The sequence below is a fragment of the Mobula birostris genome, chromosome 12 (genome assembly GCF_030028105.1).
Source record: "Mobula birostris isolate sMobBir1 chromosome 12, sMobBir1.hap1, whole genome shotgun sequence".
Lineage (NCBI taxonomy): Eukaryota > Metazoa > Chordata > Chondrichthyes > Myliobatiformes > Myliobatidae > Mobula > Mobula birostris.
This window is the reverse complement of record NC_092381.1, coordinates 108,223,532-108,249,172: the sequence shown is the minus strand read 5'-3', so window position 1 is coordinate 108,249,172 and position 25,641 is coordinate 108,223,532. Positions and strand designations below refer to the sequence as shown.

Here is a 25,641-nt window from a genome sequence, read left to right as displayed (position 1 = left end):
CCTGAACACTCCAGCAAAGTGAGAGGATTATTCTGTCTCTTTAGTCACTTGCCCTAAGCTATCAGGTTATGGAGTGTATCTCTGTGGGGAGAGTTGTAAAAGAATAACGCTATTAATCATCACTACAGGTTGGAGGCCACATCAAACACAAAGTTATCAGGCTGTGGAATAATCCCCAGTCGGCCAACATCAGCCCTGTCCCCTGCCCTTCAGTACGTCCATCACCACTTACATCTGCTCCTATGGTACACGTCCTCCACGAAGACCACAACCTTGTCATTGGGTTTGGAGGCTCACCTGCCTCAATGCCCGGGAGAGCTGTGTTGGCTGGAGTCAGTGCCTTGTGCTTTGGCTCTTGGTGGGGTCACCCATGCCAAACAGGTCAAAGGGTGGAGGCCAGACTTAGAGTGGTCACCGGTCCTCCAGGTTTTTGAGGGGGGCGGTGGTGTGGTTCAGCTCAGGACTGACAACCCAGATGGGTCAAAATAAATTGTTACAGAAACAGCAATGAAGAATCCTTCTACATCTGAGTGCGATGGTATGGACAGACAGAGATGGAAGACCTTCACTGCTGCCCTAAATGCCAGTGGTGTAACAGGCAGTAAGGTAATGTTACTGTACTTGTACGCCTCATTCTACAGGTGCACAGTAGAGAGCACCCTGACATGCACGGTGTGGAAACAGCACTGCGGCAGACAGCAGGCAGTCAAAACTGCCTGGCACCAGCCTACCCCCAAATCAAGGACATTTATACAGGAAGGTGCCAGAAAAGGGCCAGTAGCATCATGACGGATCCCACCCACCCTGCTCATGGACTGTTTCGTAGCATCCACGCCAGAACCGCCAGACTCGAAAACAGTTACTTCCTCCAAGCCATAAGGCAGTGGGGTTAGAGGGTCGTTGGCATGTAATGTTGGCACCGGAAGTGTGGCAATACTTGCAGGCTGCCCCCAGCACAATCCTTGCTGATTCGATTTAATACAAATACTGTAGCACATTTCGCTGTATGTGACAAATAAAGGTCATCTACCCCTGCACCTTCTTCGCTGCAGGGAAAACATTCCCAGGATACCCGGCCTCTCCCTATAACTCAAGCCCTCCAGCCCTGGTCACATCCCTGCCAATCTTCTCAGACGAGAATGAACGCTGCTATCTGCTCGGGGAGTGTTTTCTCTAGTGATTTCCCATCATTATGGCGAGCCCTTACCTTCAGTGGTGATCCTGGGAGAGTTGGAGAGAGGCAGCAAGGGAGAAAACAAAAAAGAGAAGGTGTTGTTAGCATCTATTGTGTTGAAATATTCAAACTCATTTAGAACATAGAACAGTACAGCATAGTTCATACCCTTCAGCCCACAGTGTGTGATGACATTTTAACCCACCTAGATCTACTCTAAGATCAATCTAACCCTTCCCTCCCACATAGCCCTCTGGGTTCGGGGGTTCAACTCAGGACTGACACCCTTGACAGGTCACACAAAATTGTTACGGAAACAGCAATGAAGGATCCTTCTACATCTGTGTGTGACGGTATTCCTGAGTCTCCACCCGGGATTTGCGTGACTGACAGGAGTGAAAACTGAGATGAGGTTACTGACACGATGAAGGAAGCCCTGATCACCGCCAGAGTTGGAGGATCTTCACTGCTGCCCTAAGCACCAATGTAAGTAAGTCACAAACATGACAAATTCTGCAGGTGCTGGAAATCCAAAGCAACACACACAAAATGCCGGAGGAACTCAGCAGGTCAGGCAGCATCTATCGAAATTAATAAACAGCCCACATTTTGGGCCAAGACCCTTCTTCAGGACTGGAAAGGAAGTCCTCACCCTCACCCACCCATCCGGCTTCCCCCTCGCATGGTCTCACCTATCACCTGCCAGCTTGTTGTCCTCCTCCTAGCCCCACCTTCTTCCCCCCTTCCTTTCCAGTCCTGATGAAGGGCCTCATTCCAAAATGTCGACTGCTGCTTCCCCACCTGCCCTGCTGAGTTCTCCGGCATTTTGTGTCTGCACGACTCACGTTCACACTTCCAATCCCAAACCTGGCTCCTCTTAGAAAAATTGAAGTTAAGCACATCTCAGCTCGATCCCTTCCCTCAGACAATATCAAAAAGTGTATTCATTTCAGCAGCTCATTTGCGAAGTTTTACATCAAAGCATTTGACAGCAAAAGCCATCGGCTCTTTAAAGAGACGACAAAACAATCAGAGGTTGGCCAGAGGGCCACATCAATAAATAATGATGCATCAGGAAATGAGGAGAGAGAGCCGCCAGTCACAGCTGGCTTTTATCTTCCTCACTGAATTTCTGCTTCCTTAATTCAGTAAATTATAACAAAAAACATTTACAACTCCTCTCTTGTGGGTCATACAAAGTGCAAATAAACAAGTAACACTCTGAGCTGAAGTGCGGCAGAAGGGTGTTCTTCTCCTTAATTCCTTCATTAATTTGCCTGTGTCAGGGCAAGTCAAGTCAAGCTTACTGTCATTAAACTCTATAAATGTACACTGTCAGATGAAGCAATGTTTGTCTGGACCAGGGTGTCGAGCACAGATGTACATATAACGCACAATAACATAGGAAAGTAAGAATTAAATCGGCAAATGAATTGTGCATAATTAAACAAAGTGCATAAATTAAATATTGCAGGGTACAGTGCGAATTAACCAGTGACACTTCAAATGTGATGCGGCAGGGAGCTCAGAAACCTAGTGGCCTGGGGAAAAATCTGTTTCCTACCCTGACCGTGCTTGTTTCTATGCATCGGAGTCTCCTGCCTGATGGTAGAAAGTCAGAGGATGCTGGGTGGATGGGTGGGACCACTGATAATACGAAGGGCTCTGCATAAGCAGCACTCCTGATAAATGTCCCCGATGGGTGGTAGGGATCCCTATGATCCTCTTGGCCGTTCTCACAGACCTTTGTAGGGACTTCCAACCAATGCTCGGATGCTCCCAAGACCAGATGGAGATGCAACTTGTCAGGACGCTGTCAACGGTGCTCTTGTAAAATGCAGTTAGGATGGTGGAGGGAGGAGAGCCTCACTTTCCTCAATCTCCTTGGGAAGTGGAGGCACTGCTGTGCCTTCTTGTTCAAGGAGGTGATACTAAGGGAGCAGGTGAGGTTGTCCGTGATGTGAACTCTTAGAAACTTGATGTACTTAACTCTCTCTACAGAGGAGCCATGTATGCGCAGAGAGGGATGGTTCATCTGCCCCCTGCTGAAGTCCACACTAATTTCCTTGTCTTCTCTGTGTTCAGACTTAGTCAGTAGCTGCTGTCCTTTGGGTCACAGTGAGAGTGAGAGAGTATTGAGGCAACTGAAAATGATGCCTGTACGTCGAATTAGGAGCTGGGCCAGACTGAAAAGTCAGGGTGTTGGGGGTCCGAGGTGATGGGCGAGCTGGTTCAGCTCACTACTCCGCGACAGTTACTCGGCCCTGCGCTGAACTATGGGTCTTGGACCCTCTTTGTGGACGTCAGTTCAGAACACTACTTGCTTGCGGTTATTGTTTGCATTATGTGCTTTTTATTTTCTCTCTGCACATTGCGGCTGTCTTTTTTAATGCGTTCTTTTGGGTTTCTTTGTCTTGCGTTTGCCTGTAAGGAGATGAATCTCAAGTTTGTACAATGTATACTGTGCGTACTTTGATAATAAATGAGCTTTGTGGTCTGGGTCTGGGTGGGGTGTGGGTCTGGGTCTGTGGGTGTAGGTGGGGTCTGGGTTTGTGGGTGCGGGTGGGGTCTGGGTCTGTGGGTGTGGGTGTGGGTCTGGGTCTGTGGGTGCGGGTGGGGTCTGGGTCTGTGGGTGTGGGTGAGGTGTGGGTACGGGTCTGTGGGTGTGGGTGGGGTCTGGGTCTGGGTCTGGGGGTGTGGGTGTGTCTGTCTGTGTGGTATCTTGCACTGTCCTTTTCTCCTTGGCCGGTGAGTCCCAGGGGCTGGTCCCAAGAACACTAAATGAGGAGCTAAAAGATGGTGCCGGAGGTTTTTGCAGACCCAGGTGACATCTTCCCATTCAGCAGAGATACATCTTATTCTTCTTTTCTCATGTCTCTCTTTTCAAGGTGGCTTGGGTCCTGTCGGGGTCCGTGATCCACAGCAGCAGCTCAAACTATGGTCCTTCACAGGGAGGTGAGTTCTTGCTTTCAGATGCACCGTGGGACCTGGCGCTTCAATATCTCCAGGTGCAGCCCAGAAGATGTGCGCCTTGAGGTGTGGCCCCGGGGTATCCTGATTCCACATGATATTGCCATTCTTTGGGGTTTATTTTCTTGTTTCATGGATGTCTGCATAGAGTAAGAGTTGCAGGTTGTATACTATATACATTCTCTGATATTAAATTGAATCATTAATCCTGTTCCGGAAGGGCAGGTATGCCAGCACATGGGTGTGCGTGCAAGACAGGTGCTTCATCCTTTTCAACTCCACTGAGTACGTGTCTGATTACAGGTAACCTGAAGAACGTGCTTGCAGCGGCAGATGGATGTAAATGTGATGTCTGAGATAGTGCCGAGTTCACAGAAGCCAGTTTTAAACAGTGCACCTCTTCAGAAACTATCCAACCAATCTCCCTGCCCTACCCTGTCTACAGTTCAGCTAACACGTCCCACAGCACGCACAGGCGCACAGTAGGGACAAACTATCTCCATCCCTGAGATTCTGTCTGAAAGGAAGAACAAGAGGTGAGTGTTACGTGGAAATAAGGTCACAGGTTTGGGAAGTGAGATAGAAAACACTGATTACAAATAAACACATTAGCCATTTATTTACAAACAGTAAACCATTCAACCAGGCAGGTTACAGAACAGGTTCGGCAATCGCACTTGTGAGTTTGCAAGTTCCAGCTAGCTAGTGCTTCGTTATGGTGGTATTTAACTCCCTTCTTTTCATTCTAGTCTTGTCAACACTTGACCAAAAGCACAGCAATATTTACTCTCCCTGCTTACTCTTGTCCTTGTCTGAGAAAGAGGACTACCATTTTGAGTGATGATGTAAGGGAATGGTAATCGTTTAGTACTTAGATATTGCTTCCAGCTGCGGTATTGGCGTTAAATTTCAGTTTGAGAGTTTTAGTTAATGGCCCTGTTGGCTTAGCGTTATTGTTTTTCTTTTCCTTTTCCTTTAAGTTCTAAAACAGTCTTCATCTGTGAACTGTTGACCCACTTTAGTGTTGTTTTCTCTCTCTCTCTCTCTCTCCCTCCCTCACTCTCTCTCTCTCCTCCCACCTACCCACCCACTTGGGCCATATCCATTCATTTTTGGCACTGAGGGTAGATCCAGCCCTGGAATTTTATTTTTATTTAGAGATTGAGAACAGTCACAGGCCCTTCTGGCTCAGTGAGCCCACACCACCCAGTTACACCCATGTGACCAATTAACCTGTATGTCTTTGGAATGTGGGAGAAGACAGGGAGAACATACAAACTCCTTACGGACAGTGCTGGAATTGAACCCAGGTTCGATAGGTTTCAATGAGGTCACCTCTCATTCTTCTGAATTCCCGTGAGTACTAGCCCAGAGCCATCAAACGCTCCTCATATGAAAAGCCTTTCAAACCCAAAATCATTTTTGTGAACTTCCTTTGAACTCTCTCCAATGTCAGCACATCTTTTCTTCAATTAGGGGCCCAAAACTGCTCACAAAACTCCAAGTGAGGGCTCCATGTCTCTTTGTGACCAAGTGAGACATGCCCTCTTCACATTGCTACCATCAGGGACGAGGTACAGGAATCAGTAGACACTCAACATTTCAGGAACAGTTTCTTCCCCTCTACTATCAGATTTCTGAACAGAGAGGCTTAGATAGAGAAGGCAGGGGTAGAAATGTCTAATACCAGAGGGCATGCATTGAAGGTGAGGGGGGGAGATTCAAGGGGGATGTGAGGGGTAAGTTTTTTACTCAGAGAGTGCTGGATGCCTGGAATGTGCAGCCTGGTATGCTGATAGAGGCAAATACATTAGAGGCTTTTAAGAGACGTTTGTACAGGCACATGGATGTGAGGAAGATGGAGCAATATGAATACTGTGTAGGTAGGAGGGATTCATGTTTGGGAGTTTTTGATTTGCTTTTTTAGCTGGTTCAGCACAGCTTTGTGGGCCGAATGGCCTGTTCCTGTGCTGTACTGTTTTGTGTTCTACGTTCCTTGCACTACTTATTTAATTTATATGAGTAGTATTAGCATTGCTTATGTCTGGCACTGTACTGCTGCCACAAAACCACACACTGCACAACACACCGCACGTCAGTGATAAACAATTCTGATTCTGATTCACAGTTGTCCATGACACTGTGAACAGCAGACACTCTGGCTCATTCCACATTACCCAGAAAGTCGGGTATAAAACTCCCCTGAGTGCTCAAAAAGTTTAGCTTCATAAATGCAAAGAATTTGCAATTCTATAGCTTCCTTCTCATCCTGAGCCTTTACAACCAAGCAAAGTACTTTGTGAAAACTCGAGAGGTTGGGCATCTGGAGAGCACGCAGAGGCACTGCAGGGACTCAGTGGGTTACACACTATCTGCAGAGACACGAGTCTACATGAAGGGTCTCGACCCCAAAACCTTTGATCATTGGTTTCCCTCCATGGCCCACTGGGTTCCTCCAGAGGAACGCACACAAAACGCCGGAGGAACTCAGCAGGTCAGGCAGCATCTATGGAAATGAATAAACAGTCGATGTTTTGGGCCAAGTCTATAGATGCTGCCTGACCTGCTGAGTTCCTACAGTGTTTTGTGTGTATTGTTCTGGTTATCTGGCATCTGCAAAATCTCCTGTGTTTACCTTCCACCTCACCCCCCCCCGCCCACCCCCAACAGTTTTTATTCTGGCTTCTTCCCCCTTCCTTTCCAGTCCTGGTGAAGGGTCTCACAACAAAATGTTGACCGTTTACTCTTTTCCATAGACGCTGCCTGACCTGCTGAGTTCCTCCAGCATTTTGTGTGTGTTCCTCTGGACTTCCAGCAGCTGCAGAATCTCTTGTGTTTGACTACGTTAGTTGAGATTGCTTCAGGAAGAAGGTAGGACCAGCGAACATCACCACCAAAGACGACAGCCTCAGAGGGTTCATGGAGCAACTCCTTTCACTTCTTGTACATTTCAGATGTGGTCCTGCTACTGTTAGACCCTGTTAACTATAATGTGGCCGACTGGGGGACCTGGTGCGTTGCTGTCTCTGAGAACGTTCTGAGAGGCTGCAAGCACAGTGTACAGCATGAGGGCCTGGAAGCCAAGGAGACAGGGCGTGGGCCCATGATTGATTCCATCCCACCTCTCACTCGCTGCAGCCAGAGGAGGGTCTCTCTCTCTCTCTCTCCCTCCCTCCCTCTCCTCCAGAGGAATAGTCCTTGTATTGGAGTGATCTCCCTCTCCCTCGATGCTGTCGGAGGATGGGACTGGAGCAAGGTTTAATCGACTCGGATTGTAGATTTGGACTCTAACTTGGGTTTATGACAGGTACTAGTTCAGGCTGCTCTTTTTTTGTTACTACTGTCGGACAGTTTTTGAATCGGGGCCGCCTGCAGATAATGAACACTGAGCTGAGCTGAACTAAAATATGCCTTTTGATTTTGTGTTTTATATATCGTGTTTTTCGCTTGTGTTTTTTTTTGATGCTGTGCACGATTTTTTTTTTGCGTGTGGAGGGAGGGATGTTTGATATTTTTCTTTGAACAGGTTGGTTCCATGGTGTTTCTTTGTTTCGAGACTGTCTGTGGGAAGACAAATCTCAGGGTTGTATATTGCCTACATACTTTGATAAATAAAGGTACTTTAAATGGAGCTCAAACCACAAAACCACATCCCCTCCTACACCTCCCCTCCCCAGCGGCCCATTACCACTCTAAGATAAACTGGGACGCATTGTGCTGCTGCTAAAAGTCCTACAAACCACGACGATGACAAGTCCCCGTTACCCTGGCAACAGTAAGTGGCTCATCTGCACATTTAAGTTGACTGAGGGAACAGAAACCAATTTAAAGAGAAGGACTTTGCATTCATTATCTGCTGACAAGCTCTGGGATTGGTTGAGGGGGGACGATTTTGCTTTATAACGTAGCTCAGAGGTAATTGGAAATGAGTTTACTTTAAGTCTCTTCAACAAATATGTGAAAGACAGAATAATTTTGGCTGCCTTCTGCATTGAAAGTCAATTGGATTTTTTAAAAAATATTGTAGATGGCATCAGGATTCCATTAGAGCCGCTACAGAAAATTACAGGCATTCATGCAGATCCTTGGAGCTCGGATTCCTGACGGCTGATCAGTGAGGCAGACAGACTTGCATCTCCATCTCCTCAGTACTTATAACAGCCTCAGGACACTGTCCCAATGAGGTGCTTTGGGAGCACAGCTCTCTGCTGTCGGCAGCTAGCTGTGACAAAAAGGATGTTAATAAGGGGATGGGTGAATCACAAACAGGATTATCATTTATTTAGCAATACAGCATGGGACAGGCCCTTCCGACCCACAGAGCCACGCTGCCCTGGCCTGATCACAGGAAAAATTACACTGGCTAATTGACCATAAGATATAGGAGCAGAGTGAGGCCATTTGGCCCATCAGATCTGCTCCGTCATTTCATCATGGCTGATCCATTTTCCCTCTCAGCCCCAATCTCCTGCTTTCTCCCTGTATCCTGCGTGGATGAGATCTACAGTGAGATCCAACAGCCAGGAGGGTGGTGCAGTAACGGCCCGTGGAGAGCGAAGGGCATGACGAGGCACAGACGACGTCACGGTCATCCACTGCAGTCAGGGAAGACCCCAGTTTGTGATGCTTCTTCACAACACTGGACCTGGACTTCCGAGGTCGAGAGAGTGAAACTGTCCCAGTGTAACGGCTTTTCTACTTTAAAAACTCTCCCGCACAGGTTTCCTGTCATCATCGGACACAGTGGAGAACCACCACCAACACGTACTGAGCAAAAAGAGAGCAGGAAAACTGAGGTGAAGTTCATGGGCGCAATGGCCGTTCGTTCAGAAATCTGATGGCAGCGGAGAAAAAGCTGTTCCTCAAATATAGAGTGTGTGCCTTCAGGCTCCTGTACCTCCTCCCTGATGGTAGCAAAGAGAAGAGGGCATAACCTGGGTGATGGGGGTCCTTAACGAGGCATCACCTTTTATAGATATCCTCGATGCTAACACAGGACTCAGATTCAGCCCTATTATCAGTGACAAATGCCATGAAGTTTGTTTTACAGCAGCAGTACAATGCAAGCCATAAAAATAGGTTAGAGTACAAAATATAAGAGATAAATAGGTATCAGAAAATAATGAAATAGTGCTCACGGGTTCATATAGTGACAACACCACTGTGCAAGGTATAAAAATGGCCAAAAATTGCACAGTACTGTATTTGCCAACGTGGAGCAGAGAGCAGGTTTGTAAATCCGGCAGGAGTCAAGGATGTTGGGACAGGCAAGGGTGGGTGTGTTGGGGGATGGAGGTGGCAGAGAAGGAGTGCCAGGGATGGGCGGTGTTACGGGTGCAGACACACCCAGCCCTGAGACACCAGGGAAAGTCATCTGATTGCAAACAATTAGGTTATTGATCATTACAGAATGTCTCTCTGGTGCTTCCCACTCCCTCCCCTCTCCCTGCCCCTTTTTCCCTGCCTCCTTCCCACTCTCAGTCCACAATAGTTTATCATCACTCACATACATCATGAAACTTGATTTTTTTGTGGCAGCAGTACAGTGTAATGCATAAAATCACTACAGTACTGTGCATGAGTCTTAGGCATCCTCACTACAGTATACTTGTGCACAAGTTGGTGATAGTAAATGTGACTCTGATATGCCTGTGTCTGTGTAAGGTCCTTGGGACAGACATTGGGGGGGGGGGGATGGATAGTTACCTATAGTGACTTGGTATGTCACCAAAGACTCTCACAAAGGTCTACAGATGTACTGTGGAGAGCATTCTAACTGGTTGCATCACCGTCTGGTGTGGAGGGGCCAGTGCACAGGATCGGAAAAAGCTGCAGAGAGCTGCAATCTTAGCCAGCTCCATCATGGGCACTAGCCTCCCAGCATCGAGGACATTGTCAAGAGTTAACGGGTCAAAAAGGCGGCTTCCATCATTAAAGACCCCCACAATCCAGAACATGCCCTCTTCTCATTGCCACCATCAGGAAGGAGGTACAGGACCCTGAAGGCACACACGCAACACTTTAGGAGCAGCTACATCTCCACCATCAGATTCCTGAATGGACAATGAATCCATGTACACCACCTCACTTTTTTTTGCATTACTTATTTAAATTAATTTACACATATATGTCTTATTGCAAGTTCTAGCTTTTTATGTATTACATTGTGCTGCTGCCACAAAACAATAATTTTCACGATGTAGTATATGTCAATGATAATCAACCCGATTCTGACAAGTCCTTGCTCATGTGAAGTCCTTTGCCCAGTGCAGACAGTTGCCTGTACCATTTCCAAGGACCTCAGTGCCTGTCGGATCAGCGTTGTCAATGTTAATTGATTCCGACATGCATTCACAAGGGAATGGCTTTGAACATTTAACACCTCAAAAGCACATCTCCACTTCAACCCTCTCTCCAACAGTAGTGTCCCAGGATCAAAGGCCTTGCAAAACACAGGGATAAAATAAACAGCTCACGATTAAATTTCAATCTGCGCCCCCAGCCAGAGGAGGGGCAAAAAAATATATATATATCCAAGCAGAGCGAGAAGCTTTTCTTCTCCTGCCTCCGTGTAATCTAAATGTTCCTGCTGCTTGTTTAGGGGAGGTGGTGGTGGGGTGGGGCGCGGTTGGCTCCAGAAACGCAGAGGAGTGAATTAGGTCTTCGTCGGCTATCAAAGGAAATGGATCTGTTAATCTCGCTGACGAGAGACAGTCTGACCATCAGACTGGATATTCAGCGGCATTTCCAACCATCAGCTTCCTGGGGGCCATCACTGATCAGGCGCTGGGTGTCTGGCAGAGACAGGCTCAGAACCAGAACCCCAAAATATACATTGATGTAATCATGCACCAGTGGCTCTGCTTCTTTAGGAGTTTGAGGAGATTTGGTATGTCACCAAAGATTATCTTACTGAATTTTTTGATGAGGTTACTAGGAAAGTTGACGAGGGTAAAGCGGTGGATGTTGTCTATATGGACTTCAGTAAGGCCTTTGACAAGGTTCCACACAGAAGGTTAGTTAGGAAGGTTCAATCGTTAGGTATTAATACTGAAGTAGTGAAATGGATTCAGCAGTGGCTGGATGGGAGATGCGACAGAGTAGTTGTGGATAACTGTGTGTCAGATTGGAGGATGGTGTGTAGCGGTGTGCCTCAGGGATCTGTACTGGGTCCAATGTTGTTTGTCATATACATTAATGATCTGGATGATGGGGTGGTAAATTGGATTAGTAAGTATGCAGATGATACTAAGATAGGTGGCGTTGTGGATAATGAAGTAGGTTTTCAAAGCTTGCCGAGAGATTTAGACCACTTAGAAGAGTGGGCTGAAAGATGGCAGATGGAGTTTAATGCTGATAAGTGTGAGGTGCTACATTTTGGTAGGACTAATCAAAATAGGACATACATGGTAAATGGTAGGGCATTGAAGAATGCAGTAGAACAGAGGGATCTAGGAATAATGGTGCATAGTTCCCTGAAGATGGAATCTCATGTGGATAGGGTGGTGAAGAAAGCTTTTGGTATGCTGGCCTTTATAAATCAGAGCATTGAGTATAGGAGTTGGGATGTAATGTTGAAATTGTAGAAGGCCAAATTTGGAGTATTGTGTACAGTTCTTGTCACCAAATTATAGGAAAGATGTCAATAAAATTGAGAGAGTACAGAGGAGATTTACTAGAATGTTGTCTGGGTTTCATCTCCTAAGTTACAGAGAAAGGTTGAACAAATTGGGGTCTTTATTCTTTGGAGCGTAGAAGGTTGAGGGGGGACTTGATAGCGGTGTTTAAAATTATGAGGGGGATTGATAGAGTTGACGTGGATAGGCTTTTTCCATTGAGAATGGAGGAGATTCAAACAAGAGGACATGAGTTGAGAGTTAAAGGGCAAAAGTTTAGGGGTAACATGAGGGGGAACTTCTTTACTCAGAGAGTGGTAGCTGTGTGGAACGAGCTTCCAGCGGAAGTGGTTGAGGTGGGTTCGATGTTGTCATTTAAAGTTAAATTGGATAGTTATATGGACACGAAAGGAATGGAGGGTTATGGTCTGAGTGCAGGTCGGTGGGACTAGGTGAAAGTAAGAGTTCGGCACGGACTAGAAGGGCCGAGATGGCCTGCTTCCATGCTGTAATTGTTATATGGTTATGGTTATATTACTAGCACATTGCTACCGAGGTTCTGTGGAGAGCATTCTGATTGATTGCATCACCATCTGGTATGGAGGCTCCAATACTGAGGAGTGGAAAGAGCTGTAGGAAGTTGCAAACTCAGTCAGCTCCATCATGGGCACCGTAATATAATGTTAAGAAGTTAGCATCTCGCAGGCCTCTTGTGACCCTGGCTATTTTGTAAGGGTCATAGCGGCTAAGACTTTGAAAAAAGCATAGAAGTACAAGTGTTTCTCACAAGGTAAGATGAGCGGGTGATATTATTCTTGGTATGCGACGCTGTAACTTCAGTCCTTGTTTATGGAACAATTTGTACCATTGTTTGATTAACTGCTGTAAGAAACATAGCGCTTGCTAGATAAGCTAACGAATGCTTGTTTCAAGGGTGGGAAGCTCTGAGGGGTAAGCCTATGTCTGGTTGTTCCCAGACACAAGGGTAGTTGAGCTGTTACATGAACAATTTATGGCTGATAAGTTAAACAATACTCATCTGTACAGAAACTAAGGGGGTGAACCCACCTGTATCTATGTACATGACTGCATATGTATAAAAAGTACTGAATTTGCTTCAGAAACCAGAGACTCCCAGAGCAGCCCAAGAGAGTGCTTAAGGAGGGGCCTCTCTGGTAACTTGCTAATAAAGAGTAAGAGTTACATGCACCGTAGTACGTGGTATCTTTGCATCGGGTAGATCAAAAGAAGTTTACGACAGGCACTAGCCTCCCCAGCATCCAGGTCACCTTCAAAGGCCAGTGCCTCAAAAAGGCGGCATCCATCATTGAGGACCCCCATCACCCAGGACATGCCCTCTTCTCATTGCTACCATCAGAGAGGAGGTACAGGAGCCTGAAGACACACACTCAATGATTCAGGAACAGCTTCTTGCCCTCTGCCATCAGATTTCTGAATGGACTTTGAACCCATGAACACTACCTCACTATTTATTTCCCTCTACTTTTTACACTTTTTCTCTGCCGAAGGGAGGTGGAAGGCACTCCTTCCCTCTGCTAGCCTACAAGTCATCCTTGGGCAAAGTGTATCATCTGCTTAGCCCAACCCACATGATCAGGGTCATGTGAAGCCATGGTTGGCGGTGGTGGATGGTTGTATGTGCAGCTGGTGCATATCACAAGTCCTGGTTATGCGACCACTGACGCCAGGCAGACAATCTCTGAAGAGTTTTGGTAATGGCTGAGGTCACCCATTTTGTAAAGACACTGCCCAGAAGAAGGCAATGGCAAACCAATTCTGTAGAAAAAAAACTTGCCAAGAACAATCATGGTCATGGAAAGACCATCACAAACAAGAGAAAATCTGTAGATGCTGGGAAACCCATGATAGCCCAGGTCATATAATGATGATAACATACAGTGCCTATAAAAATACTCACCCTGCCCCCAGAATTTTTCATGTTTTATTATTTTACAGCATTGAATCACAGTGGATTTAATTTAGCTTTTTTGACACTGAACAACAGAAAAAGACTCTCATGTCAAAGTGAAAAAAGATCTCTACAAAATAATCTAACTTTATTACAAATATAAAACACAAAATAATTGATTGTGTAATTACTCACTCCCTTCAAATCAAATTTTAGCACCTTTGGGAGCAATTACAGCCTTGAGCCTGTGTGGCTAGGTCTCGATCAGCTTTGCACATTTGACACTGCAATTTTCTCACCATCCTTTTTTACAAAACTGCTCAAGCTCTGTGTGATTGCATGGGTTTGCGAGAGAACAGCCCTTTTCAAGTCCACCCACAAAGTCTCAATTGGATTGAGGTCTGGACTCTGACTTGGCCACCCCAGGTTATTAACATTGTTGTTCTTGAGCTATTCCTATGTAGCTTTGGTTTTATGCTTGGGGTCATTGACTTGCTGGAAAACAAATCTTCTCCCACATCACAGTTCTCTTGCAAATTGAGTCGGGTTTTCCTCAAGCATGTCCCTGTATCTTGCTGTGTTCATTTTACCCTCTACCTTAACAAACATTCCAGGGCCTGCAACAATGAAGCATCCCCACAGCATGATGCAGCCACCACCATGCTTCATGGTAGGGTTGGTGTGCTTTTGATGATATGTGGTGTTTGATTCACAACAAACATAGCGTTTAGTCTGATGGCCAAAAAGCTCAATTTTGGTTTCACCAGACCATAGAACCTTCTTCCAGCTGACTTCAGAGTCTCCCACATGCCTTCTGATAAACTCTAGATGAGATTTCATGTGATTTTTTTTTTCTCTCCATAGTTTTGGTTTCATCAGACCATAGAACCTTTTTCCATTTGGCTTCAGAGTCTCCTACGTGCCTTCCGGCAAACTCCAGCTGAGATTCTTGTGAGTTTTTTTCAACATTAGCTTTCTCTTCGTCATTCTCCCATAAAGCTGTGACTGGTGAAGCACCCAGGCAACAGTTGTTGTCTGTGCAGTCTATCCCATCTCAGCCATTGAAGCCTGTAACTCCTCCAGAGTTGACATAGGTCTCTTGGTGGCCTCCATCACCAGTCCAACTTCTTGCACGGTCACTCAGTTTTTGAGGACGGCCTGCTCTAGGCAGATTTACAGCTGTGCCATATTCTTTCCATTTCCTGATGATTGACTTAACTGTACTCCAGGGGATATTCAGTGACTTGGAAATTTTCTTGTATCCATCTCCTGATGTGCTTTTCAATAACCTTTTTCGCAGAGTTGCTTGGAGAGTTCTTTTGTCTTCATGGTGTAGTTTTTGTCAGGAGACTGACTCACCAGCAGTTGGACTTCTTCTTCTCTGTCTTGTTTTACGGCAGTTGGCACCCAGCTTAACGGTGCATTACCGCCACCTTCTGCTCCGGAGTGTGCAATACACTTACATTCTAAATCCCTTCACCAAATCACACACACACACCCACACATACCCTAACCTACACTTTATCCTCCCATCTCTGGCCATCCTATTCCTGTTTATCCATCATATCCTATAAAAAAAAACCTGTACCCCTTAAGAAAGCTAAAAATACCCTGACCTGTGCCCAGCAACCTTTTTAATGTGAATTCCTGCACCCCCAATTCCCTTAGATTGATTATCATCATCTCTCTCTGTATCCCATACTTCCTGCAACTCCGAACTACATGTTCTACTGACTCCTCTTCCTGACATTCCTCACATAATCCTGTCTGGTGTTTTCCGATTATTTTCAATGTTTTGTTTAATGCACAATGCCCCAGCCTTAACCTAGTCCACACAGTTTCCTCTCTTCTGTATCCACCACCTACCCTAGTATCTGCAACACTTTTTTGTATTTGATATAAATGCCTCCCTTTCCCTTCCCTGTCCCATCTTTCTTGCCACACTTGGTTGATTTTTTCCCAGATTACGCACTTAACCTCTGCTTTACTGATACTAATGTGCATTTCTATATTTTCTTTCTTTAACGCCCTCTTTGCCAACTCATCCACCCTCTCATTCCCCTTCACCCCTACATGTACTGGAACCCATAGAAATTTTACCCGACCTCCCTGATTTACAATTCTTGTGACTAACTGAAGGACTTCATAAAGTACATCTTGCCGACTGTTTGAATGAAAAGACCTTAAACTTGCTAAAACTGAGGATGAATCTGAGCATATCAACGCTTTGACTTGTCTAGCTTTCTCCACCCTTTGTAACGCAACCAACACTGCCAGCATCTCCGCTGTACAGACCTCTAACTTATTAGATGTTCTTCTGCTGATTCCAATTTCTTTTGCTAGTATAGCCATCCCAAGCCCTGTCACTCCTGTTTCAGGTTCCTTAGCACTATCCGTATAAATCTGAGTATAATCACTATACTTTTCCTTCACATGACAGTTAAGTGCACTTACCAAATCAGTTTTATATTTTCCTTTCCTTTTTACCTCTAACAAATCCCAGTCTATGTCAGGCCACACAAGCTTCCATGGAGCTACAACCGGATAAACTGTTGAAGGGCTTATCCTCAGATCAAATACTCCACATTCTTTCGCGATATCATTCCCTACCCGACTAAAGGTATCCCTCTGAAACCTCCCATTTTCCCAGCACTCCTGCAACACTCCTTTAGTAGGGTGAGAATCATTGTGCCCCTGCAAGTTAGCCCAGTAGTTTGCCATCAGTTGCATCCTTCTTAGTTCCAAAGGCATTATTCCCATTTCTACCTGTAGGGCTGACACTGGTGACGTTTTAAAAGCCCCACTGCACACTCTCAAGGCCTGAGCCTGAATCACATCCAGTTTCCTTATAAGAGACCTAGCTGCTGATCCATATACTATATTTCCATAATCCAATACAGATCTTACTAAAGCCACATACATTCTCTTCAAAGCTGAACAACTTGCTCCCCATTCCCTACCAGTCAAACATCTCATCTCATTTATTACTTTTTTACATTTCTCCTCAACTTTCCTGATATGGTCTGCCTGTGTTAATCGTGAATCAAATATAACTCCCAGAAATTTAAATGATCCAACCCTTTCTAATTCAATCCCATACATCCTTAACTTCTTCCCTAACTCAATTCTTTTCCTGGTGAAAAATACAGTTTGAGTTTTTTCTACTGAAAATCTACATCCCCAATCATAACCCCACTCCACCACTTGCTCCTTGTAGTTTCCTGATTATATGCTCCATGTTCCTGCCTCTTTTCCACAAGGCCATTCGCAAACAGTGACCTACCTATATCCACTGGTACCTTTGTGAAGACATCATTGATCATAATGATGAAAAGTAACGGGCTAATCACACTACCTTGAGGTGTGCCATTTCCCACTATGTACTGATTTGATAATTCTGATCCAATCTGAACTTGAATTTTTCTACCAAACAAAAAATCTTTAATCCAATTAAAAACTCTCCCACTAACCCCCATCTTGTGCAGTTTAATTAACAATCCTTCCTTCCACATCATATCATAGGCTTTTTCTATGTCAAAAAACACTGCAACTACTGACTCTTTATTTGCCTGGGCCTTTCTTATTTCAGTCACTAACCTTATCACTGAGTCCATGGAATTCCTTTCCTTCCTAAAACTACTCTGGTACCTTGCCAACATTCCTCTCTTCTCAAGCTCATACGACAACCTTTCTGTTATCATCCTTTCCATTGTCTTGCATATATTTGATATTAATGCTATTGGTCTGTAGCTAGTGGGTTTTGACGGATCCTTGCCAGGTTTCCTTATTGGAATTACTACTGCTTCTTTCCATGCACTTGGTAATCTTCCCTCCTCCCACACTCTGTTATAAAAATGCAGCAACTTCAGGAGCGCTCCTTCTGCTAGATTTTTTAGCATAACGGAGCACATCAGATCTTTCCCTGGGGATGTTGGTCTCGATCTCTTTATTGTTTTCACCATTTCTGCCAACCTAAATGGATCATCAATTATATCATCTGTTCCTTCCCTCCTGTTTAACACAACTGGGTGTTGACTCATTGTTCTTTCCCTTCTCCTTCTCCCTTCTTCAGACAAATTTTCTGAACTGTGTATCTGTACAAATGACTTGACCACGATCTCAGCCTTATCCCTACTGGAGACTGCAGTTTCCTCCTCAGATATCATTACTGGATATTCCCATTCCCTTCTATCTCCCCCCATCCTCTTAATCATTCCCCATACCTCTCCCACAGGTGTTGCTTTCCTATTTTATTTCAAAAACTCCTCCCTTTTAGCTTGACGTATAGTTCTTCTCACCACTGCCTGTGCCTTCTTATATTGAATCAAATACCGCATATTATGGGTTCTTTTAACTAGCCTGAAAGCCAGTTCAGCATTCAGCCTGACAACATTCCTCTGTCCACCATGGTACCAGTTTTCTATTCATCCTATTCTTACTCCTGGGTATAGATCCTTCTGCTGCCATAATAATGGCTGAAGTCACCTGACTGTTTAATTCATCTACATTTCCAGAAATGTCAATCTTTGTCAACGCTTCTTCACTCAACTTCTGGAACTTACCCCAATCTGCTTTTCCAAACACCCACTTTGGGGTTCCGCCACCTGGTTTTACTTCAGCTCTTTCACCCACTGAACACAAAACTGGGTAGTGATCACTGCCTACTGTTGAAGCAGTCCAAACTCCCCAGTTACTAATGCCAGCCAAGGTATTAGACACTAACGTAATATCTAACACTGACTCAGTTCCTGTTGTTATATCTATCCTTGTGCCGCTACCATCATTCATACACACCAAATCCCTTTCTTCCATCAAATCTTCAATTACCTTTCCATTTGAAGCTGTAATCGGATCCCCCCCATATTGTGCTGAGAGCATTGAAATCTGCACACCACACTACTTTATGTCTCTTTTGTCCTTGTATCCTTAATAGACTGTCTGAATCCAACCTTTTACATGGATTGTAGTAGTTAATTATAACCACTCCCTCTCCTCTCCCACACTTCCACCACTATGTATTCCTGATCATCTCCTTTTTCCAGTACCCTATATGGTATACCTTGCTTGATTAACATAGTACAACCCCCTCCTCCCCCTAGATTTCTATCTTTCCTTATCATTGTATACCCATATACCACAAAGTTTAAATTTGGTTTCAACCAAGTTTCCCGAATACACACTATATCTGGTTTTACAACAGTTTCTTTTATAAAGTGCTTGAATTCCTGGCTATTGGCCAGTAAGCTCCTTGCCTTCCATTGCAAAAGAATCACCATAATTAGTATTAACCAACCCATGGTTTGACTGATTAGTGAAGTTCTCCCTCACTTCCTCCCATGTCAGTCCTACTAACCCTAAATGGTTCACTGCTGCTTTGACCACCAGCTGAATTTTGTCACTTTTTGACTTTACCTCAGCCGTACTATTAATCACTCCTGCAGTGAACGTTACTAGAGCCTTTTTTCTACATAAATCCTCTCATTTGTTCTTTGTTGCATCTCTTGTATCCCTATTGCTCCCTGTTCATTAGGAGCATTATTCTGTTCTCTTGACATTTTTACAGCTTCTGCATAAGTGGTCTTTCTTTTCACTCTTATTTCTTGAATTTTAGTCTCCCGTCTCATAACCTCACACCCACCATATGCCACATTATGAGCTCCTCCACAATTGCAGCATTTTGGTTGAACTCCTTTTCTGCACTTTCCATATTCATGATCACCCTCACATCTTCTCTGCCTTTTACAGTTTTTAGCTTGTGTCCAAACCTTTGACAATTATAGCACCTCAGTGGCTTTGGCACATACACCCTTACTGGGTAACTCATGAAACCCAAGAACACCTTCCTTGGCACTCTTTCTTCTTCAAGTTCAATCAATACTGATTCACTTTCCTTTGTCATTCCCCCCTTTGTTGTTTTCAGTCTTTGAACATTCATTACTTTTCCTCCTTTGACATTCCTCTTTAACTCCTCCATATTTATAGTCATTGGTACCCCCGAGATCACTCCTTTACAACCACTATTTTGTGCTCCCACCCTCCCTGTGTATTCCACCTTGCATTTTCCTATCTCTTTTAGCTTGAGTGCTTTCTCAAGTTGTTCCTCGTTCGCACATCTCACCAATAGGTTGCCATCATCTTTTGCAAATACTATTTCCCCTATCTTATTAGCCAGAGTTGTGTTAGCATAAATGGGTTAATTTTCTTCATGCTTCCTTGAGCCTTCTCATTAAACCTAACTATGACAACACCTTCCCACTGAACTTGTTCTTATTCCTCACTTTCAGAGCTCTCTCCACTGTATTTTCTTATTCTTTTGTTCCCTTTGTCTCGGTTTTCATTCATCCGTCCCCTCACTATCTCCTCACTCCCTTTATTTCTCCCTTCACAATAATCCATTTCTCCCCAGCTGCCTACCTCTGATCCCAAATCCCTATCCCACTCCTTCCCCACCCTCTTTCCCTCAACCCCTCCTTCACCTTGTTCGCCATTACCGGACCCGCGCGACCCCCTCCCAGCAATTCCCGCTCCTTCCCCACTCTCGTTCCCTCAACAAGTTCCGCAACCACATTCACACCACGTTCAGCTCCCGCCAGCAGCTGGACTTTCCAGATACAGGTGTATTTGGCGAGAGGAGAAGATGGTGACGCGCCTGCGCGTGCGCAGCCCTCCGGTGAAAAATGATATCGTATCTGTTAAATAGGGGCCATGGACAATTCTGATTTGATGGAGAATGGACATGAAAGCACAGAGGAACATCTGGAGAGATTTCTGAAGCGCCCGTTCGCTGCTGTCGTTACTGTGTGGTCGGGAATCTTTCAGAGGGTAGGTCTCAAAATCCCCGGCCTTGCCTGCTTTTGACAATCGAGAAGGAGGTCGAATTGTTCGGACAGAGATGGCGCTCGGTACTCAGTGTCGGAGAGCTGATCAGAGCTCGAAGTTTTCGGATGACTCAGAGTCGGATTGTGGTCGGCATGGCAGGGAGAGTTTTTCTTCCTTCTCACGTCTGCGTGAGATGTGGGACATTTGAGAGACTTTGAACTTTACTGTGCTCATGGACTTCTTCATCAAGTTATGGTATTGTTGCACTGTTGTAACTGTATGTTATAATTATGTGGTTTTGTCAAGTTTTTTCAGTCTTGGTCTGTCCTGCGTTTTGTGATATCACACCGGAGGAAATATTGCATCATTTCTTAATGCATGCATTACTAAATGACAATAAAAGAGGACTACGTGTCTTCATAATCATATTTTTATTACAATCAATTGAAACACCTTGACTGCACACCGTGATCTCCATTTAACTAATTACGTGACTTCTGAAACCAATTGGCTGCACCAGTGATGATTTGGTTGTCATATTAAAGAGGGTGAATACTTATGCAATCAATTATTTTGTGTTTTACATCTATAATTAATTTAGATCACTTTGTAGAGAACTATTTTCAATTTGACACAAAAGAGTCTTTTTTTTCTGTTGATCAGTGTCAAAACAAAAGCCAAAGTAAATCCAATGTGATTCGATGTTGTAAAATAATAAAACATGAAACTTCCAAGGGGGGAGGGGTGAATACTTTTTATAGCCACTGTATATACTGCCCATACGACAAATTTCACAATATATGCCAGTGGTATTAAACCTCATTCGGATTCTGAAGAGCACAATTTACGGACTCATGGACAGTGTGTGAATGGGCACAGGCCACACAGGGACAGGGCAGGGACCTGGAGGTGGTTAAACCCTCAACTCCATAGAGCCACTGGTGGGCGGGAAGGGGAGGCAAATACGCGATTGACAGCACGCCAGTGATCAGTCTGGTCAGATCTTTCTGACAGGGAAAGTTAGCCCATTACATCGGGGGCGGGGAGGGTGTGTGTTCATCAAGTTAGTTATCAACTTGATATAATGATACAACGCAGTACACGTGTGCACGTTACGTGCAAGTGTGCATGTGGGTGTGTGTGGGTATGTGTGGGTATGTGTGAGTGTGTGCATGTGCATCTGGCTGTGTGTGTTCATGTGGGTGCATGGGTGTGTGAGAGTGAGTCTGAGTGTGCGCGGGTACGTGAGTATATGTTTTTGTGTGTGGGTGTTGCTGCGTGAACACACAGACCCAAGATACAGTCAGTGTGTGTTTGCGCACAAAATCGTCAATATGACACAACGGGGTTCCCCGAACAAAGATCACAAATTTTGAGGAGACACAGATGAAAAAGAGGATCACCTACCAGTCTGCTCAATCACTGCCTGAATCTGTTTGCTCGGCTCTGGAATGAGAAAGAAACTTTAGTTTGGTTGTTATCGAGATATAAAGTCAGACAACACAGGAACAGACCCTTTGGCCCAACTCATCCATGGGATCCACCAAACCAGACCCATTGCCTGCATTTGGTCTAAGCAGCTCCAGAACCCTCCTATCTGTCCAAATGTATCTAAATATTATCGTACCAGCCTTTACCACTTCCTCTGGCAGCTTGCTCTACACCCTCACCATCCTCTGTGTGAAGAAAGTTGTCCCACCGGTCTCTTTTAAGTCTTTCCCCTTGAACACCTGACTTCTAGATTTTAGATTGGTTTCACTGGGATCCAATATTGTGTGTGCTCACCCTGTCTATTCAGTTATGACTTTATGCAACCTCTATGAGGTCACCCCTCCGACAGCGATCCCAGCAGAAAGCAGAGAGTGGGGTGGGGGGAGGTAAAGTTGTGTTTGGTGGTAGGATTCCCTTGGAGATGGCGGAAGTTGCCGAGTGTGATGTGTGGGGTGCGAGGCTGGGACAAGAGAAACTCTATCCCTGTTAAAGCAGTGGGAAAATGAGGTGAGTGCGGCTGTCCAGGAAATGGATGCGATGCGGATCAGGGCAGCATCAATGGTGGAGGGAGAGGAACCGTGTTCTCTGAAGGAGGAGGACCTCTCTGATTGTCCTGGGAAGGAAAGCCTCCTCCTGGAATCGGATGTGGTGGAGATGATGGAACTGAGAAAAGGGATTAGGATCTTTACAGGAGGCAAGGTGGGAAGAGGTCTAGCCAAGGTGGCCATGGGAATCGGTGGGTTTATCAAAGATATCGGTAGGTGGACAGTCTGTCTCCAGAGACGGAGACAGAGAGATCGAGAAAGGAGAGAGAGGTGTCAGAAATGGACCAAGGGAGGAAGTTGGAGGCAAGGTTGGTGAAACTGATGAGTTCAGCATGAGTGTATGAAGTTGCACCCAGAGGAAACCAACCTGTTCACGGGAGAATGTACAAACTCTTTCCAGACAATGTTGGAATTGACCTCTGAGCTCCGACACACCTAGCTGTAATAGCATCGCACTAACCGCTACACTACCCAGGTGCTATCGTCGGGATGATATCTGACGTCGATGGGAATAATGAAGACCTTCAAATAAACTCCAAGCAGACCCCAGCTGAGTTAGAAACAGCTTATGAGACTCGGACTCACCAGACTGCCTTCTTCCCCGCCAGAATGGCAATGAATTCTCTGCATTTAACAAGGGAAATATCTTCTTCGATCTTTCTGGGGTGTAGCTGAACACTGGAGGTTCTGCAATAAAGGACAGTGGAATTGAAATAATCCTTTGCCTTTCCAGGTGCTTCCAGTGGATAGACTTTCATTCCTGGTTTGGATTATTGCTGGAATGTTCTTCGCAATGACAACCTAACCACGTCGCTCTACAGGTGCACCGTGCAGACCATTCTTACTGGTTGCATCATTTGAGGGGCCACTGCACAGGACCAGAAACGATGCAAAAGGTTGTAAACTCAACCAGCTCCATCATGGCCGCTAACCTCCCCGGTACTGAGGTCATCTTGAAAAGGCGATGGTTCAGAACAGGCAGCACCATCACCCAGCACGTGCCCTCTTCTCATTGCCACCATCAGGGAGGAGGTACAGGAGCCTGGAGACAGCTCCTTTACCCTGCCCCTCAAAGTCCAACCCTATGATCCTGTCGTGAGAGGTGGAAACAGGCAAGGCCGGCCATCAGGGCTCTGGTGAAGCCGTAGAGGCTGATCTCCTGTACAGTGGGAACAATAGATGGCAGAAGTTTGATGAAGAACCCTAACCATACCATCGACCCGAGCAGGATGGAGACGGGAGGTCATTGATGGCCTGTGCTCTGGGAGATAAGGGCCCAACTAGGTAAGTTCTTCCCCTCCACCATCCAATTTCTGAATGGGCAATGAACCCATGAATACCAGCTCGCTCTTTGTACTATTAATTCAATTATATCTCATTAAATTATATATATTTCTTATAGCAATTTATAGTTTTTTTTTACTATGTATTGCAATGTATTGCTGTCGCAAAACGACAAATTTCTTGGCTTTTTCCTTGAACTTTTTTCCTTGGAACGTACAAGGCTGAGGGGAGGCTTGAGAAAGGTATGTAACATTATGAGGTGTATCGAAAGGGTAAATGCAAGCAGGCTTTTTTCACTAAGTTTGGGTGGGATTACAACCAGAGGTCATGGGTTAGGGGTGAAAGATGAAAAGTTTAAGGGGAACATGAGGGGAAACTTCTTCACTCAGAGTGCCATGAGAGTGTGGAACGAGCTGCCAGCACAAGTTGTGAATGTGAGCTTGATTTCAATGTTTAGGAGAAGTTTGGATAGGTACATGGTTGGGAGGGCTATGGTCCCGATGCAGGTCAATGGGACTAGGTAGATTAAATGGTTTGGCATGGACTAGATGGGCTGAAGGGCCTGTTTCTGTCCTGTACTTTTCTACGACTCCATGTGCCAGTGATATTAAACCTGATTCTGATCCTACATATCGAGAGGCACCTCACTCAGTTGGATAACGTTAATCGCTCAGTTCTGCTATAAACAATCCATGGAGGGCGCATGATGAGAGCTACCTGTGGCTTTCCTTCCCTGTAAAACAAGTTCCAGAGCGGTGGTATGCAAGCAGGGCCTTCGGCCTACTCGATCTGATCGCAGGGATGAAAGGGTTAACATTCAGTATGCGGAGTGTTTGATGGTTCTGGGACTGCACTTGCGCATTGTCGAAGACTCAAGACAATGAACTCAATGAAACCTTCTGAACATTGAAAAGCCTGGATAGAGTGGGTGTGAACAGGATGTTTCCTGAAGTGAGAGAGTCCAGGAAAAGAGGGCACATCCTCAGAGTTGAGGGAAGTCCTTTTACAACGGCTATTAGGAGAAATCTCTTTATCCAGAGGATGGTGAATTTGTGGAATTCATTGCCACAGGCAGTTGAGGAGGCCAAGTCATCGGACTTTTACTGGACCCTCACAGGACAGTCTCAACACTTGGTGTGTTGTCCAGATCCTCGCCAGACAGTCTGGAATTTCACTTGACTGTCCAGACCCACACTGGACAGTCTGGAATTTCACTGACTGTCTGGACTCTCACCAAACAGTATGGACACTCACCAGACTCTCTGGAATCTCAGCAAACAGTCTGGACACTCACCAGACTATCTGAGATCTCACCAGACTGTCTAGGCCCTCACCAGTCTGTCTAGGATCTCACAAGACTGTCTAGAGTCTTACCAGACTGTCTGGACACTCACCCGACTGTCTTCGCCCTCGTGAACATCCTCGGGAATCGTCTAGGTGGGGTGAGGAGACAACTTTCTTCAAGGGCTCTGGACTGTAACAATTCACTGGCGAGTCTGAAAGGGAACGGGCAAGCGCTTGTGAAAACTCACCGAGGTTGTGAGGAGCATCTGTGTGAACGGTAGGTGACTCAATACCACGGCGAAAAGGACAAACATCTTGGTCAAGTGTGGTGACAGTAACAATGGGAATTACTTCATGGAGTCGCGAGGGGTGGGCAGCAACAAGATCCAGCGGTCAGAAAGGAACGGTTTAGACCATAAGCCATAAGAATAGAATCAGACTATTTGGCCCGTTGCATCTGCTGTGTTTACTTACAATGAGAGTGGTTTTCCAGCAACACCTGCTTCGCCTGTAAGTACAAAAACACAA

At 45.4% G+C, this 25,641-nt stretch overlaps 1 protein-coding gene across 4 annotated transcripts in view; it reads right to left on the bottom strand.

The window, feature by feature from the left end:
- LOC140206174 (pleckstrin homology domain-containing family G member 3-like) overlaps window positions 1-25,641 on the bottom strand; it is a 139,884-nt gene that overhangs the window by 12,891 nt on the left and 101,352 nt on the right. For 3 of the 4 annotated variants that reach the window (XM_072274440.1, XM_072274443.1, XM_072274441.1), the window contains 5 exons: window positions 25,588-25,621; window positions 25,224-25,325; window positions 23,131-23,232; window positions 21,917-21,955; window positions 1,208-1,221 (listed from right to left, as the gene is read on the bottom strand). In XM_072274440.1, coding sequence (XP_072130541.1) covers window positions 1,208-1,221; window positions 21,917-21,955; window positions 23,131-23,232; window positions 25,224-25,325; window positions 25,588-25,621 — 291 coding nt within the window. The remainder of the gene's footprint in view (window positions 1-1,207; window positions 1,222-21,916; window positions 21,956-23,130; window positions 23,233-25,223; window positions 25,326-25,587; window positions 25,622-25,641) is intronic. The other variant, XM_072274442.1, reaches the window with a different exon arrangement.